At 45.5% G+C, this 16,682-nt stretch overlaps 1 protein-coding gene across 2 annotated transcripts in view; it reads right to left on the bottom strand.

The window, feature by feature from the left end:
• Positions 1–16,682, bottom strand: part of NEK8 (NIMA related kinase 8) — a 215,025-nt gene that overhangs the window by 116,154 nt on the left and 82,189 nt on the right. For both annotated transcript variants that reach the window (XR_012299436.1, XM_073667882.1), the window contains exon 5: positions 42–247. Coding sequence is in view for 1 of the 2 variants with exons in the window: in XM_073667882.1 (XP_073523983.1) it covers positions 42–247 (206 nt within the window). In the remaining variant the exon portion in view is untranslated. The remainder of the gene's footprint in view (positions 1–41; positions 248–16,682) is intronic.

The raw sequence follows: 16,682 nt of genomic DNA, 5'->3' as shown, positions 1-16,682 counted from the left end.
TTACAATAAATGCCCACCTACTTGCGGTGCAAGATACTAACCTCATTTTGACGCTGCCAATGTCACTGTACAGGTTGAGAAGCGCGGGTATACAGATCGGGTGAGCCATGATCTCATTCAGCTGCGGCCGTTTGGAAGGGTCCAAGTTGAGCATGCTAAGTATGAGCTGCCGAAGTTCAGGGCTATATCTGTCCGATATTGGGGCGAATGTCCCACTCATGATCTTCAGCACTAAAGCAGGTAAATTCTGTACAATGCATTATAATACATATTAGAGAATATTTACAAAGAAAACAGCGGAGGCGAATCCAGCAACTAGTTTAGCCACAATACATCACATAGTTACTTAAAGGGATTTTCCACAACTTTGATATATCAATATCAAATTGGTGAGGGACCAACACCGGCACTCTCCACCAATCAGCTCCTACTAAAAAATAGTAACAGATCTACAGGACACGGTAACAGGCCTCTATAGTGTGATAATCCTATGGTGTCCTGCTCTGTTCACTCTTGGCATCAGGCTGTTGGCATTTGGTGGAGGTGACGGGTGTAGGACGTCCACCGATCTGATTATTTCCCTCATTTAGTGCCATCTTTGTCTGCCATTTCCATTATTTTGTAGCACATTGTGGTATAACCAGTCACTAAATAGCCATTGGTAACATAATATCTGAGTCAATGGTACAAAAGGAAGCGAAGGATCCCAATTATTATCCTTTCAGCTGCTTTGCTTGACTACCAGTTGTTTAGTAATAGGAGATAAAACCGAAGGTAACGCTCTGGATCACCATGCTGTAATATAGATCCCGTGTCACCAATCACAGATAGCACCAGCACCTCCATTCCTGAGTATAAAGAAGTGGAGAAGGCGGCTGAATCATAAAATCACAGCAGAAGCATTGACCCAAGACAAACTTGTAACAGGGCCACCTACCTATAATTTATAGTACATTTGTCATCTTACGTGGCAGAGGAACTTTTATGCCCTATCACACGCCCAGGTGAAAATGCCAATATGCCCGTTTCTTGGTCCGTACAGTGATTTTTATTTTTCTGTATAATATTTATGGTGCAGTTTTGTAAAGCGTTAAGAAAAGGAAGATTAAAATGACATTATACAAATAGGTGCAGAAATATTTGGACAGTGACAAGTTTTGACATTTTAGCTGTTTACCAAAACATATTCAAGATACTGTTATATAATCAATATGGCCTTAACGTGCAGACTCTCAGCTGAAGGGTACGCTCATGCGTATGTTCTCTCATGCGAGAGAATCGGCCGATTATGCTAATGACTCTGTCAGAGTTTGAGCCAAGTGTCATCTGAGTGTGATCCGATTCTCCAGCATGAGAGAATTGCAGCACAGGTGTAGAGAAGATAAAGAACTTAATTTCTCCATCTTCTCCATTGTCTCTGAGCGCACATCGGACTGCACTTGGATGACATCAGAGTGCAATTCGATGTTTCACATGCACCCATAGAACCATGGGTAGACGTGATCTGAATATCGAAGCCACTCGTAGCATGCTGAGATTGTTTTCTCATGTCAAATTGGCATGAAAAAATAATCACAGATCGGCACTGCCCCATAGTATAACACTGGCATGAGTGCTAACCAATAAAACATCGGATAGCACTCGGCCGTGTTATACGCCAGTGTAAGCATATCCTTAATATGAGGGCAAAGGAAGAAGGTACAGTCATATGAAAAAGTTTGGGCACCCCTATTAATCTTAAGCTTAATGTTTTATAAAAATTGGTGTTTTTGCAAGAGCTATTTCAGTTTGATGTGTGTAATAACTGTTGGACACAGTAATGTTTCTGCCTTGAAATGAGGTTTATTGTGCTAACAGAAAATATGCAATCTGCATTCAAACAAAATTTGACAGGTGCATAAGTATGGGCACCCTTATCATTTTCTTGTTTTAAATACTCCTACCTACTTTTTACTGACTTACTAAAGCACTTTTTTTGGTTTTGTAACCTCATTGAGCTTTGAACTTCATAGCCAGGTGTATGCAATCATGACAAAAGACTTAATGACTTAAAGTGGCCACTTGCAAGTTGTTCTCCTGTTTGAATCTCCTCTGAAGAGTGGCATGATGGGCTCCTCAAAACAACTGTCAAATGATCTGAAAACAAAGATTATTCAACATAGTTGTTCAGGGGAAGGATACAAAAAGCTGTCTCTGAGATTTAACCTGTAAGTTTCCACTGTGAGGAACATAGTAAGGAAATGGAAGAACACAGGGACAGTTCTTGTTAAGGCCAGAAGTGGCAGGCCAAGAAAAACATCAGAAAGGCAGAGAAGAAGAATGGTGAGATCAGTCAAGGACAATCCTCAGACCACCTCCAGAGAGCTGTAGCATCAACTTGCTGCAGATGGTGTCACTGTGCATCGGTCAACTATACAACGCACTTTGCACAAGGAGAAGCTGTATGGGAGAGTGATGCCAAAGAAGCCGTTTCTGCAAGCACGCCACAAACAGAGTCGGCTGAGGTATGCAAAAGCACATTTGGAGAAGCCAATTTATTTTTGGAAGAAGGTCCTGTGGACTGATGAAACCAAGATTGAGTTGTTTGGTCATACAAAAAGGCGTTATGCATGGCGGCAAAAAAATACAACATTCCAAGAAAAACACTTGCTACCCACAGTAAAATTTGGTGGAGGTTCCATCATGCTTTGGGGCTGTGTGGCCAATGCCGGCACTGGGAATCTTGTTAAAGTTGAGGGACGCATGGATTCCACTCAGTATCAGCAGATTCTTGACAATAATGTTCAAGAATCAGTGATAAAGTTGAAGTTACGCAGGGGATGGATCTTTCAGCAAGACAATGATCCAAAACACCGCTCCAAATCTACTCAGGCATTCATGCAGAGGAACAATTACAATGTTCTGGAATGGCCATCCCAGTCCCCAGACCTGAATATCATTGAACATCTGTGGGATCATTTGAAGAGGGCTGTCCATGCTCGGCGACCATCAAACTTTACTGAACTGGAATTATTTTGTAAAGAGGAATGGTCAAAAATACCTTCATCCTTCATCCAGGAACTCATTAAAAGCTACAGGAAGCGACTAGAGGCTGTTATTTTTGCAAAAGGAGGATCTACTAAATATTAATGTCACTTTTCTGGTGGGGTGCCCATACTTATGCACCTGTCAAATTTTGTTTGAATGCAGATTGCACATTTTCTGTTAGTACAATAAACCTCATTTCAAGGCAGAAACATTACTGTGCCCAACAGTTATTACATATATCAAACTGAAATAGCTGTTGCAAAAACACCAATTTTTATAAAACATTAAGCTTAAGATTAATAGGGGTGCCCAAACTTTTTCATATGACTGTATATCCAGCACAAATTCCAGGGAAGTCGGTTAAAATGTAAAGTTTATTTTGACATGATTAACAAAAAGTCCATATTTTAAAAAAAGCACTGTAGGTGGCATGCTTATCTGACGCGTGTTCTTATTCATAGTATAGCATGATGTAGTGAAGATGGTTGAATAAATAGTGATTAATATAGGATATGACGTATTAAATCAATCAAGCTTCATGAATATGTATAAACATTTGAAAAAACATCTGAAAAAATTGTTTCTCACTAATAAATATACATTAAATCATTCTTTATATTCATGCCATTTGGAATTCTACAATTTAATTTTAAAATCCATGAAGCCTCTTTATATGTTAAGTTACATTACCTATCCCAGCCTCTCTTATGCTACTGTTGCTTATGCTACTGTGAGCAGCCTGTGTGGCCTAAACATGTTCCCATGGAATGCAGTGTCTACTGACTTGTCTCCCATTGAGCACATCTGGTATATTATTAGTAAACAATTGCAAAGGGAGCTGCCAGCAGCGGATCTTGATGATTTGTGTGCTTAAGTGCATTCAGCGTGGCAGAGCATTCCTCAGATAATCAATAATAACCTCATTGATAGCAGCCAAGGCGCGTAAGTGTGTGCATTTGAAAATGCTGTTTCCATTGTTTCACCATTTGCATATCATTAACATGTCTATCCATCCTGTGATTTCCATAATTCAATAGTTTTCCTTCTTGGTGATGTAATTTCAATATTGAGGAGTGTATATAGATGAGACAGATTATGGACAGGCTTGTATGTCACTGATAAGATTTTACACTGAATTCTGAATTCTCTGGGTAACTGGAAGCCAGTAAAAGAATTAACAGAAGGGAGAAGAGGAAGAGTAGTGAGGGGAGAGGTGGATTGATCGGGCAGCAGAGTTAAAGATAGAGTGGAGGGGTGCAAGAGTGGTAGATGGGTTGCCAAAAAAGGGATTGTTGCAGAAGTCAAATCGGGAGATGATGAGGGCATGTACTAACATTTTTGTTGACTGGGGGTCGGAGAAAGGGAACTGGGAGAAAGTGCACATTTCAGAATTGGTTTTGAGTTAGAGGAGGCAGGGATTCGTAAAGGCTTTGAAGTGTGATTTGAAGGACAAAGCAGAGTCAAAGGTTACATTCAGGCACTGAACTTGTGAGACAGGGGAAAGCATGATGTCATTTATTGTGATCGATGGATTAGGTAGAGGGGTTGAATGAGATGGAGGAAAGATGATGAATTTAGTTTTGTCCACCTTGAGTTTTAGCAAACACAATGAGAAGAATAAGGCAGATATACAGTGAAGTAAATTGTGATGAATTACACGGGCGGGCTTCGCTGTACCACCACAGCTCCACCCACACCTGACAGTCCTACAAAATCCTTTACGTTGTGCAGGTAAGTCTAGAAGAACTGATGCTGTTTTGAAGGCAAAGGGCCGTCACACTAAATATTGATGTGATTTAGATCTCTCTTTTGTTCATTCAATTTGCATTTTTTAATTGGTAAAAATAAACTATTAATATTTCTATTTTTTAAAGGGAATCTGTCACCCCCTGGGAGATATCAGACCTCTAATATGGGCATATAGGAGATAGAAAAGTAAATATATACATACCTGTATGGTCCATTGTAGAGGTCTGATTACAGAGAAAAGTGTTTTTATAAACTCTGTTTTGCACAGGATTGGTGTCCCCTGGGCGCCAAGAAAGCCCCACCTAACTGTTTATTATTCCCCGAAATCCCCGCCTATATGCTTAGCTACCATATCCCCCCTCCCCTGCATGTCACAGGGCCTGTGACAAGCACTGTGCTCCCTTACTTCCCGGGCATGCACAAAGCGCCGCTCACATAGAGCTCACATAGAGCGCGCTTTGCTTCATCCCGGCCATTCTACCTGTGCACTGTGCTGCAGGTTTCTATTTCACAGGCGCCGGGAAGTGACAGTGACCTCCCCGCGCCTGCGCAATAGAAACCTGCAGCACAGTGCACAGGCAGATATCTCCCAGGGGGTGACAGATTCCCTTTAAAGCATTCTTACTTTGCAGCATTTTCTTTCCACAACTGCCTAAAAACTTCTCCCCAATACTGTGTGTATATATAGGTTCCCTGAACCGCAAGTCCACTTTGAACTCTCCTCCCATCTCTCATCAACCGCACCAACTGCAATCCAGTCCGGCTTCAGTCACCCCCACTCTTCTATTCTTTCATTGATGTGACCCTTTATCTATGAACTTCGTATACTTTTAGGTTATTTAATCTCGGTACTCCATCATTCATTATGAATTGAACTCTATATTATTTATTCTATTATAAATGAAAAGCTGCATTTTTTTATTGTACAGTAGCACATTATTTGATGTATTTTTATATTCATACTTTTGCCCTCTGCATTTTTTTGACTATTACATTCATGGATAGGGATATCGTGAACTAACAATTTTTTGATCATTTACAAGATCTATAGGATTTCCTATTTGATTAATTATTTTGTCCTAGTCTCTGGGTCACTCCTTATTATATATTTACATCATAACTTTTGCAATGTATTCGTCCACCTTCATTTTTTTTATCTGGTCTTTCTTATTGTATATGGTTTTAATTAATGTTTCTTATCCACTTTGTTTTCAATAAAGATTATTTTGATATTTTATTATGGGTCCTGTGCTGGATTTTTATAGGGTTATTATAGTATTTTCTCAAAGGTAGAATTCACCTGTTTAAAAAAAGGTTTGCCAGTGACAAAATAAATCTTGTATTGGCTACTTCGCTTCCTTATGAACCGATAGGCTGTAATAATGTCTGCTGTGTTGCTGTGGGTCTTACTCAAATGGGGGACAAGCATCTAATCCACATTATACGGTTGACTGGTCCTACTGAAATTGGCGGGTTTGGCTGACTTTAGTCTAATGAGCATGGCCACTTATAGAGTACAATGGCTGTCATCACAGGGAGTAGCAGGATGTCAAGTAGCAACCGCAGATAAAGCTGAAAGGTAAAACTGGCTAGTAAGAATGGCTTAGGACGGCAACATGCTGGACCTTGCTGATGGGCTAAAGTGCGGTTCCAGATGAGCAGACCTGAGTGGATCTGTCTGAAATTTGTCAAAACAGGTCAACAGCTGAAAATGAGTGAAAATAATAAATGGAGCTTTAAATATACATTTTATCACCTGCTCTTACAATGCCATTGCTCTGCTAGCCTGCTAGTCCTTCACTGGTACTGTCACATCTATCATCCATGTCACCATTGAAACCAATCACTGGCCAAAGTGGTCAAGTTGGCATGTGCAGCACATCGCAGTGAGGTTACTGGGACTGTAGCACGTGAATGATGGAAGTGACGTCATTGATGTAAGAGTATTGAACAGGTAAGTAATATTTTATTATTTTAAAATATTGGAAATATAGTGCAATGTGTGGGCAGAAGGTTATAACGCCGGAGGAGCTAGACAGATTGATATATACCAGCGGTGGGCAATTAATTTTCCCGAGGGGCCTCAAGAGAGACCGTGACTTGTTGAGGCCGAACCAATAAGCTGAAATTAATTCTGCTTTATATTAATAGCAACATCTTAATTATTATTATTTTAAATTAATATTAATTGTATCACTTAATATTGAGCAGAATTAACTAGGCTGACATCCCCCTATATACCGCATGAGCCCATACACAGCCACCTACATACAGTATGAGTCCCCACACAGCCACCTACATACAGTATGAGTCCCCACACAGCTCCTTACATACAGTATGAGCCCCCACACAGCTCCTTACATACAGTATGAGCCCCACACAGCTCCTTACATACAGTATGAGTCCCACACAGCTCCTTACATACAGTATGAGCCCCCACACAGCTCCTTACATACAGTATGAGCCCATACACAGCCACCTACATACAGTATGAGCCCATACACAGCCACCTACATACAGTATGAGTCCCCACACAGCCACCTACATACAGTATGAGTCCCCACACAGCTCCTTACATACAGTATGAGTCCCACACAGCTCCTTACATACAGTATGAGCCCCCACACAGCTCCTTACATACAGTATGAGCCCCACACAGCTCCTTACATACAGTATGAGTCCCACACAGCTCCTTACATACAGTATGAGCCCCCACACAGCTCCTTACATACAGTATGAGTCCCCACACAGCTCCTTACATACAGTATGAGTCCCACACAGCTCCTTACATACAGTATGAGCCCCCACACAGCTCCTTACATACAGTATGAGCCCATACACAGCCACCTACATACAGTATGAGTCCCCACACAGCTCCTTACATACAGTATGAGCCCCCACACAGCTCCTGACATACAGTATGAGCCCCCACACAGCTCCTTACATACAGTATGAGCCCCACACAGCTCCTTACATACAGTATGAGTCCCACACAGCTCCTTACATACAGTATGAGCCCCCACACAGCTCCTTACATACAGTATGAGCCCATACACAGCCACCTACATACAGTATGAGCCCATACACAGCCACCTACATACAGTATGAGTCCCCACACAGCCACCTACATACAGTATGAGTCCCCACACAGCTCCTTACATACAGTATGAGTCCCACACAGCTCCTTACATACAGTATGAGCCCCCACACAGCTCCTTACATACAGTATGAGCCCCACACAGCTCCTTACATACAGTATGAGTCCCACACAGCTCCTTACATACAGTATGAGCCCCCACACAGCTCCTTACATACAGTATGAGTCCCCACACAGCTCCTTACATACAGTATGAGTCCCACACAGCTCCTTACATACAGTATGAGCCCCCACACAGCTCCTTACATACAGTATGAGCCCATACACAGCCACCTACATACAGTATGAGTCCCCACACAGCTCCTTACATACAGTATGAGCCCCCACACAGCTCCTGACATACAGTATGAGCCCCCACACAGCTCCTGACATACAGTATGAGCCCCCACACAGCTCCTTACATACAGTATGAGCCCCACACAGCTCCTTACATACAGTATGAGTCCCACACAGCTCCTTACATACAGTATGAGCCCCCACACAGCTCCTTACATACAGTATGAGCCCATACACAGCCACCTACATACAGTATGAGCCCATACACAGCCACCTACATACAGTATGAGTCCCCACACAGCCACCTACATACAGTATGAGTCCCCACACAGCTCCTTACATACAGTATGAGTCCCACACAGCTCCTTACATACAGTATGAGCCCCCACACAGCTCCTTACATACAGTATGAGCCCCACACAGCTCCTTACATACAGTATGAGTCCCACACAGCTCCTTACATACAGTATGAGCCCCCACACAGCTCCTTACATACAGTATGAGTCCCCACACAGCTCCTTACATACAGTATGAGTCCCACACAGCTCCTTACATACAGTATGAGCCCCCACACAGCTCCTTACATACAGTATGAGCCCATACACAGCCACCTACATACAGTATGAGTCCCCACACAGCTCCTTACATACAGTATGAGCCCCCACACAGCTCCTGACATACAGTATGAGCCCCCACACAGCTCCTTACATACAGTATGAGCCCCACACAGCCACCTACATACAGTATGAGTCCCCGCACAGCTCCTTACATACAGTATGAGCCCCCACACAGCTCCTTACATACAGTATGAGCCCCCACACAGCCACCTACATACAGTATGAGTCCCCACACAGCTCCTTACATACAGTATGAGCCCCCACACAGCCACCTACATACAGTATGAGTCCCCACACAGCTCCTTACATACAGTATGAGCCCCCACACAGCTTCTTACATACAGTATGAGCCCCCACACAGCCACCTACATACAGTATGAGTCCCCACACAGCTCCTTACATACAGTATGAGTCCCCACACAGCCACCTACATACAGTATGAGTCCCCACACAGCTCCTTACATACAGTATGAGTCCCCACACAGCTCCTTACATACAGTATGAGCCCCCACACAGCTCCTTACATACAGTATGAGCCCCACACAGCTCCTTACATACAGTATGAGCCCCACACAGCTCCTTACATACAGTATGAGCCCCCACACAGCTCCTTACATACAGTATGAGTCCCCACACAGCTCCTTACATACAGTATGAGTCCCACACAGATCCTTACATACAGTATGAGCCCCCACACAGCTCCTTACATACAGTATGAGTCCCCACACAGCTCCTTACATACAGTATGAGCCCCCACACAGCTCCTTACATACAGTATGAGCCCCACACAGCTCCTTACATACAGTATGAGTCCCCACACAGCCACCTACATACAGTATGAGTCCCCACACAGCTCCTTACATACAGTATGAGCCCCCACACAGCTCCTTACATATAGTATGAGCCCTCACACAGCTCCTTACATACAGTATGAGCCCCCACACAGCTCCTTACATACAGTATGAGCCCTCACACAGCTCCTTACATACAGTATGAGCCCCCACACAGCTCCTTACATACAGTATGAGTCCCCACACAGCTCCTTACATACAGTATGAGCCCCCACACAGCTCCTTACATACAGTATGAGCCCCCACACAGCTCCTTACATACAGTATGAGTCCCCACACAGCTCCTTACATACAGTATGAGCCCCACACAGCTCCTTACATACAGTATGAGTCCCCACACAGCTCCTTACATACAGTATGAGTCCCCACACAGCCACCTACATACAGTATGAGTCCCCACACAGCTCCTTACATACAGTATGAGCCCCCACACAGCTCCTTACATATAGTATGAGCCCTCACACAGCTCCTTACATACAGTATGAGCCCCCACACAGCTCCTTACATACAGTAGGAGCCCTCACACAGCTCCTTACATACAGTATGAGCCCCCACACAGCTCCTTACATACAGTATGAGTCCCCACACAGCTCCTTACATACAGTATGAGCCCCCACACAGCTCCTTACATATAGTATGAGCCCTCACACAGCTCCTTACATACAGTATGAGTCCCCACACAGCTCCTGACATACAGTATGAGCCCCCACACAGCTCCTTACATACAGTATGAGCCCCCACACAGCTCCTTACATACAGTATGAGCCCCACACAGCTCCTTACATACAGTATGAGCCCCCACACAGCTCCTTACATACAGTATGAGCCCCCACACAGCTCCTTACATACAGTATGAGCCCTCACACAGCTCCTTACATACAGTATGAGTCCCCACACAGCTCCTTACATACAGTATGAGTCCCCACACAGCCACCTACATACAGTATGAGTCCCCACACAGCTCCTTACATACAGTATGAGCCCCCACACAGCTCCTTACATATAGTATGAGCCCTCACACAGCTCCTTACATACAGTATGAGCCCCCACACAGCTCCTTACATACAGTAGGAGCCCTCACACAGCTCCTTACATACAGTATGAGCCCCCACACAGCTCCTTACATACAGTATGAGTCCCCACACAGCTCCTTACATACAGTATGAGCCCCCACACAGCTCCTTACATATAGTATGAGCCCTCACACAGCTCCTTACATACAGTATGAGTCCCCACACAGCTCCTGACATACAGTATGAGCCCCCACACAGCTCCTTACATACAGTATGAGCCCCCACACAGCTCCTTACATACAGTATGAGCCCCACACAGCTCCTTACATACAGTATGAGCCCCCACACAGCTCCTTACATACAGTATGAGCCCCCACACAGCTCCTTACATACAGTATGAGCCCTCACACAGCTCCTTACATACAGTATGAGCCCCCACACAGCTTCTTACATACAGTATGAGCCCCACACAGCTCCTTACATACAGTATGAGCCCTCACACAGCTCCTTACATACAGTATGAGTCCCCACACAGCTCCTTACATACAGTATGAGCCCCACACAGCTCCTTACATACAGTATGAGCCCCCACACAGCTCCTTACATACAGTATGAGCCCCACACAGCTCCTTACATACAGTATGAGCCCCACACAGCTCCTTACATACAGTATGAGCCCCCACACAGCTCCTTACATACAGTATGAGCCCCCACACAGCTCCTTACATACAGTATGAGCCCCCACACAGCTCCTTACATACAGTATGAGCCCCCACACAGCTCCTTACATACAGTATGAGCCCTCACACAGCTCCTTACATACAGTATGAGCCCCCACACAGCTCCTTACATACAGTATGAGTCCCCACACAGCCACCTACATACAGTATGAGTCCCAACAGAGCTCCTTACATACAGTATGAGCCCCACACAGCTCCTTACATACAGTATGAGTCCCCACACAGCTCCTTACATACAGTATGAGCCCCACACAGCTCCTTACATACAGTATGAGCCCCACACAGCTCCTTACATACAGTATGAGCCCCCACACAGCTCCTTACATACAGTATGAGCCCCCACACAGCTCCTTACATACAGTATGAGCCCCACACAGCTCCTTACATACAGTATGAGCCCCCACACAGCTCCTTACATACAGTATGAGCCCCCACACAGCTCCTTACATACAGTATGAGCCCCACACAGCTCCTTACATACAGTATGAGCCCCCACACAGCTCCTTACATACAGTATGAGCCCCCACACAGCTCCTTACATACAGTATGAGCCCTCACACAGCTCCTTACATACAGTATGAGCCCCCACACAGCTCCTTACATACAGTATGAGTCCCCACACAGCCACCTACATACAGTATGAGTCCCCACACAGCTCCTTACATACAGTATGAGCCCCCACACAGCTCCTTACATACAGTATGAGCCCCCACACAGCTCCTTACATACAGTATGAGCCCCCACACAGCTCCTTACATACAGTATGAGCCCCCACACAGCTCCTTACATACAGTATGAGCCCCCACACAGCTCCTTACATACAGTATGAGTCCCCACACAGCTCCTTACATACAGTATGAGCCGCCACACAGCTCCTTACATACAGTATGAGTCCCCACAGAGCTCCTTACATACAGTATGAGCCCCACATAGCTCCTTACATACAGTATGAGTCCCATATAGCTCCTTACATACAGTATGAGCCCCACATAGCTCCTTACATACAGTATGAGTCCCACATAGCTCCTTACATACAGTATGAGCCCCACATAGCTCCTTACATACAGTATGAGCACCACACAGCTCCTTACATACAGTATGAGCCCCCACACAGCTCCTTACATACAGTATGAGTCCCACACAGCTCCTTACATACAGTATAAGCCCCCACACAGCTCCTTACATACAGTATAAGCCCCCACACAGCTCCTTACATACAGTATAAGCCCCCACACAGCTCCTTACATACAGTATAAGCCCCCACACAGCTCCTTACATACAGTATGAGCCCCACACAGCCACCTACATACAGTATGAGCCCCCACACAGCTCCTTACATACAGTATGAGCCCCCACAGAGCTCCTTACATACAGTATAAGCCCCCACACAGCTCCTTACATACAGTATGAGCCCCACACAGCTCCTGACATACAGTATGAGTCCCCACAGAGCTCCTTACATACAGTATGAGCCCCCACACAGCTCCTTACATACAGTATGAGCCCCCACACAACTCCTTACATACAGTATGAGGCCCCACACAGCTCCTTACATACAGTATGAGCCCCCACACAACTCCTTACATACAGTATGAGTCCCACACAGCTCCTTACATACAGTATGAGCCCCCACACAACTCCTTACATACAGTATGAGTCCCCACACAGCTCCTTACATACAGTATGAGCCCCCACACAACTCCTTACATACAGTATGAGTCCCACACAGCTCCTTACATACAGTATGAGCCCCACACAACTCCTTACATACAGTATGAGCCCCCACACAACTCCTTACATACAGTATGAGCCCCACACAACTCCTTACATACAGTATGAGTCCCACACAACTCCTTACATACAGTATGAGCCCCACACAGCTCCGTACATACAGTATGAGCCCCACACAGCTCCTTACATACAGCATGAGTCCCCACACAGCTCCTTACATACAGTATGAGCCCCACACAACTCCTTACATACAGTATGAGCCCCCACACAACTCCTTACATACAGTATGAGCCCAAAACAACTCCTTACATACAGTATGAGCCCCACACAGCCACCTACATACAGTATGAGCCCCCACACAGCTCCTTACATACAGTATGAGCCCCACACAGCTCCTTACATACAGTATGAGTCCCCACACAGCTCCTTACATACAGTATGAGACCCACACAACTCCTTACATACAGTATGAGCCCCCACACAACTCCTTACATACAGTATGAGCCCCACACAACTCCTTACATACAGTATGAGCCCCACACAGCCACCTACATACAGTATGAGCCCCCACACAGCTCCTTACATACAGTATGAGTCCCCACACAGCTCCTTACATACAGTATGAGACCCCACACAGCTCCTTACATACAGTATGAGTCCCCACAGAGCTCCTTACATACAGTATGAGCCCAACATAGCTCCTTACATACAGTATGAGTCCCACATAGCTCCTTACATACAGTATGAGCCCCACATAGCTCCTTACATACAGTATGAGTCCCACATAGCTCCTTACATACAGTATGAGCCCCATATAGCTCCTTACATACAGTATGAGCCCCACACAGCTCCTTACATACACTATGAGCCCCCACACAGCTCCTTACATACAGTATGAGTCCCACACAGCTCCTTACATACAGTATAAGCCCCCACACAGCTCCTTACATACAGTATAAGCCCCCACACAGCTCCTTACATACAGTATGAGCCCCACACAGCCACCTACATACAGTATGAGCCCCCACACAGCTCCTTACATACAGTATGAGCCCCCACAGAGCTCCTTACATACAGTATAAGCCCCCACACAGCTCCTTACATACAGTATGAGCCCCACACAGCTCCTTACATACAGTATGAGCCCCACACATCCACCTACATACAGTATGAGCCCCCACACAGCTCCTGACATACAGTATGAGTCCCCACACAGCTCCTTACATACAGTATGAGCCCCACACAGCTCCTTACATACAGTATGAGCCCCCACACAGCTCCTTACATACAGTATGAGCCCCCACAGAGCTCCTTACATACAGTATGAGTCCCCACAGAGCTCCTTACATACAGTATGAGTCCCCACAGAGCTCCTTACATACAGTATGAGCCCCCACACAGCTCCTTACATACAGTATGAGTCCCCACAGAGCTCCTTACATACAGTATGAGCCCCACATAGCTCCTTACATACAGTATGAGCCCCACATAGCTCCTTACATACAGTATGAGTCCCACATAGCTCCTTCCATACAGTATGAGCCCCACATAGCTCCTTACATACAGTATGAGCCCCACACAGCTCCTTACATACAGTATGAGCCCCCACACAGCTCCTTACATACAGTATGAGTCCCACACAGCTCCTTACATACAGTATGAGCCCCACACAGCCACCTACATACAGTATGAGCCCCCACACAGCTCCTTACATACAGTATGAGCCCCCACAGAGCTCCTTACATACAGTATAAGCCCCCACACAGCTCCTTACATACAGTATGAGCCCCACACAGCTCCTTACATACAGTATGAGTCCCCACACAACTCCTTACATACAGTATAAGCCCCACACAGCTCCTTACATACAGTATGAGCCCCCACAGAGCTCCTTACATACAGTATAAGCCCCCACACAGCTCCTTACATACAGTATGAGCCCCACACAGCTCCTTACATACAGTATGAGTCCCCACACAACTCGTTACATACAGTATAAGCCCCACACATCCACATACATACAGTATAAGCCCCCAAACAGCTCCTTACATACAGTATGAGCCCCACACAGCTCCTGACATACAGTATGAGCCCCCACAGAGCTCCTTACATACAGTATGAGTCCCCACAGAGCTCCTTACATACAGTATGAGCCCCCACACAGCTCCTTACATACAGTATGAGCCCCCACAGAGCTCCTTACATACAGTATGAGCCCCCACACAGCTTCTTACATACAGTTTGAGTCCCCACACAGCTTCTTACATACATTATGAGTCCCACACAGCTCCTTACATACAGTATGAGCCCCCACACAGCTCCTTACATATAGTATGAGTCCCACACAGCTCCTTACATACAGTATGAGCCCCCACACAGCTCCTTACATACAGTATGAGCCCCCACACAGCTCCTTACATACAGTATGAGCCCCACATAGCTCCTTACATACAGTATGAGCCCCCACACAGCTTCTTACATACAGTATGAGTCCCACACAGCTCCTTACATACAGTATGAGCCCCCACACAGCTCCTTACATACAGTATGAGTCCCCACACAGCTCCTTACATACAGTATGAGTCCCCACACAGCTCCTTACATACAGTATGAGCCCCACACAGCTCCTTACATACAGTATGAGCCCCACACAGCTCCTTACATACAATATGAGCCCCCACACAGCTCCTTACATACAGTATGAGCCCCACACAGCCACCTACATACAGTATGAGCCCCCACACAGCTCCTTACATACAGTATGAGGCCACACACAGCTCCTTACATACAGTATGAGCCCCCACACAGCTTCTTACATACAGTATGAGTCCCCACACAGCTCCTTACATACAGTAAGAGTCTCCACACAGCTCCTTACATACAGTATGAGTCCCACACAGCTCCTTACATACAGTATGAGTCCCCACACAGCTCCTTACATACAGTATGAGTCCCACACAACTCCTTACATACAGTATGAGCCCCACACAGCTCCTTACATACAGTATGAGCCCCACACAGCTCCTTACATACAGTATGAGTCCCCACACAGCTCCTTACATACAGTATGAGCCCCACACAACTCCTTACATACAGTATGAGCCCCCACAACTAATTACATACAGTATGAGCCCCACACAGCCACCTACATACAGTATGAGCCCCCACACAGCTCCTTACATACAGTATGAGCCCCACATAGCTCCTTACATACAGTATGAGCCCCACATAGCTCCTTACATACAGTATGAGTCCCACACAGCTCCTTACATACAGTGAGTCCCCACACAGCTACTTACATACAGTATGAGGCCCCACACAGCTCCTTACATACAGTATGAGCCCCCACAGAGCTCCTTACATACAGTATGAGTCCCCACACAGCTCCTTACATACAGTATGAGCCCCACACAGCTCCTTACATACAGTATGAGCCCCACACAGCTTCTTACATACAGTATGAGCCCCCACACAGCTCCTTACATACAGTATGAGTCCCCACACAGCTCCTTACATACAGT

The sequence above is a fragment of the Phyllobates terribilis genome, unplaced genomic scaffold (genome assembly GCF_046119375.1).
Source record: "Phyllobates terribilis strain yellow unplaced genomic scaffold, ASM4611937v1 Scaffold_2__4_contigs__length_985480577, whole genome shotgun sequence".
Classification (NCBI taxonomy): domain Eukaryota; kingdom Metazoa; phylum Chordata; class Amphibia; order Anura; family Dendrobatidae; genus Phyllobates; species Phyllobates terribilis.
The sequence above is the reverse complement of the archived record's forward strand: the minus strand, read 5'-3'. Positions and strand labels throughout refer to the sequence as shown.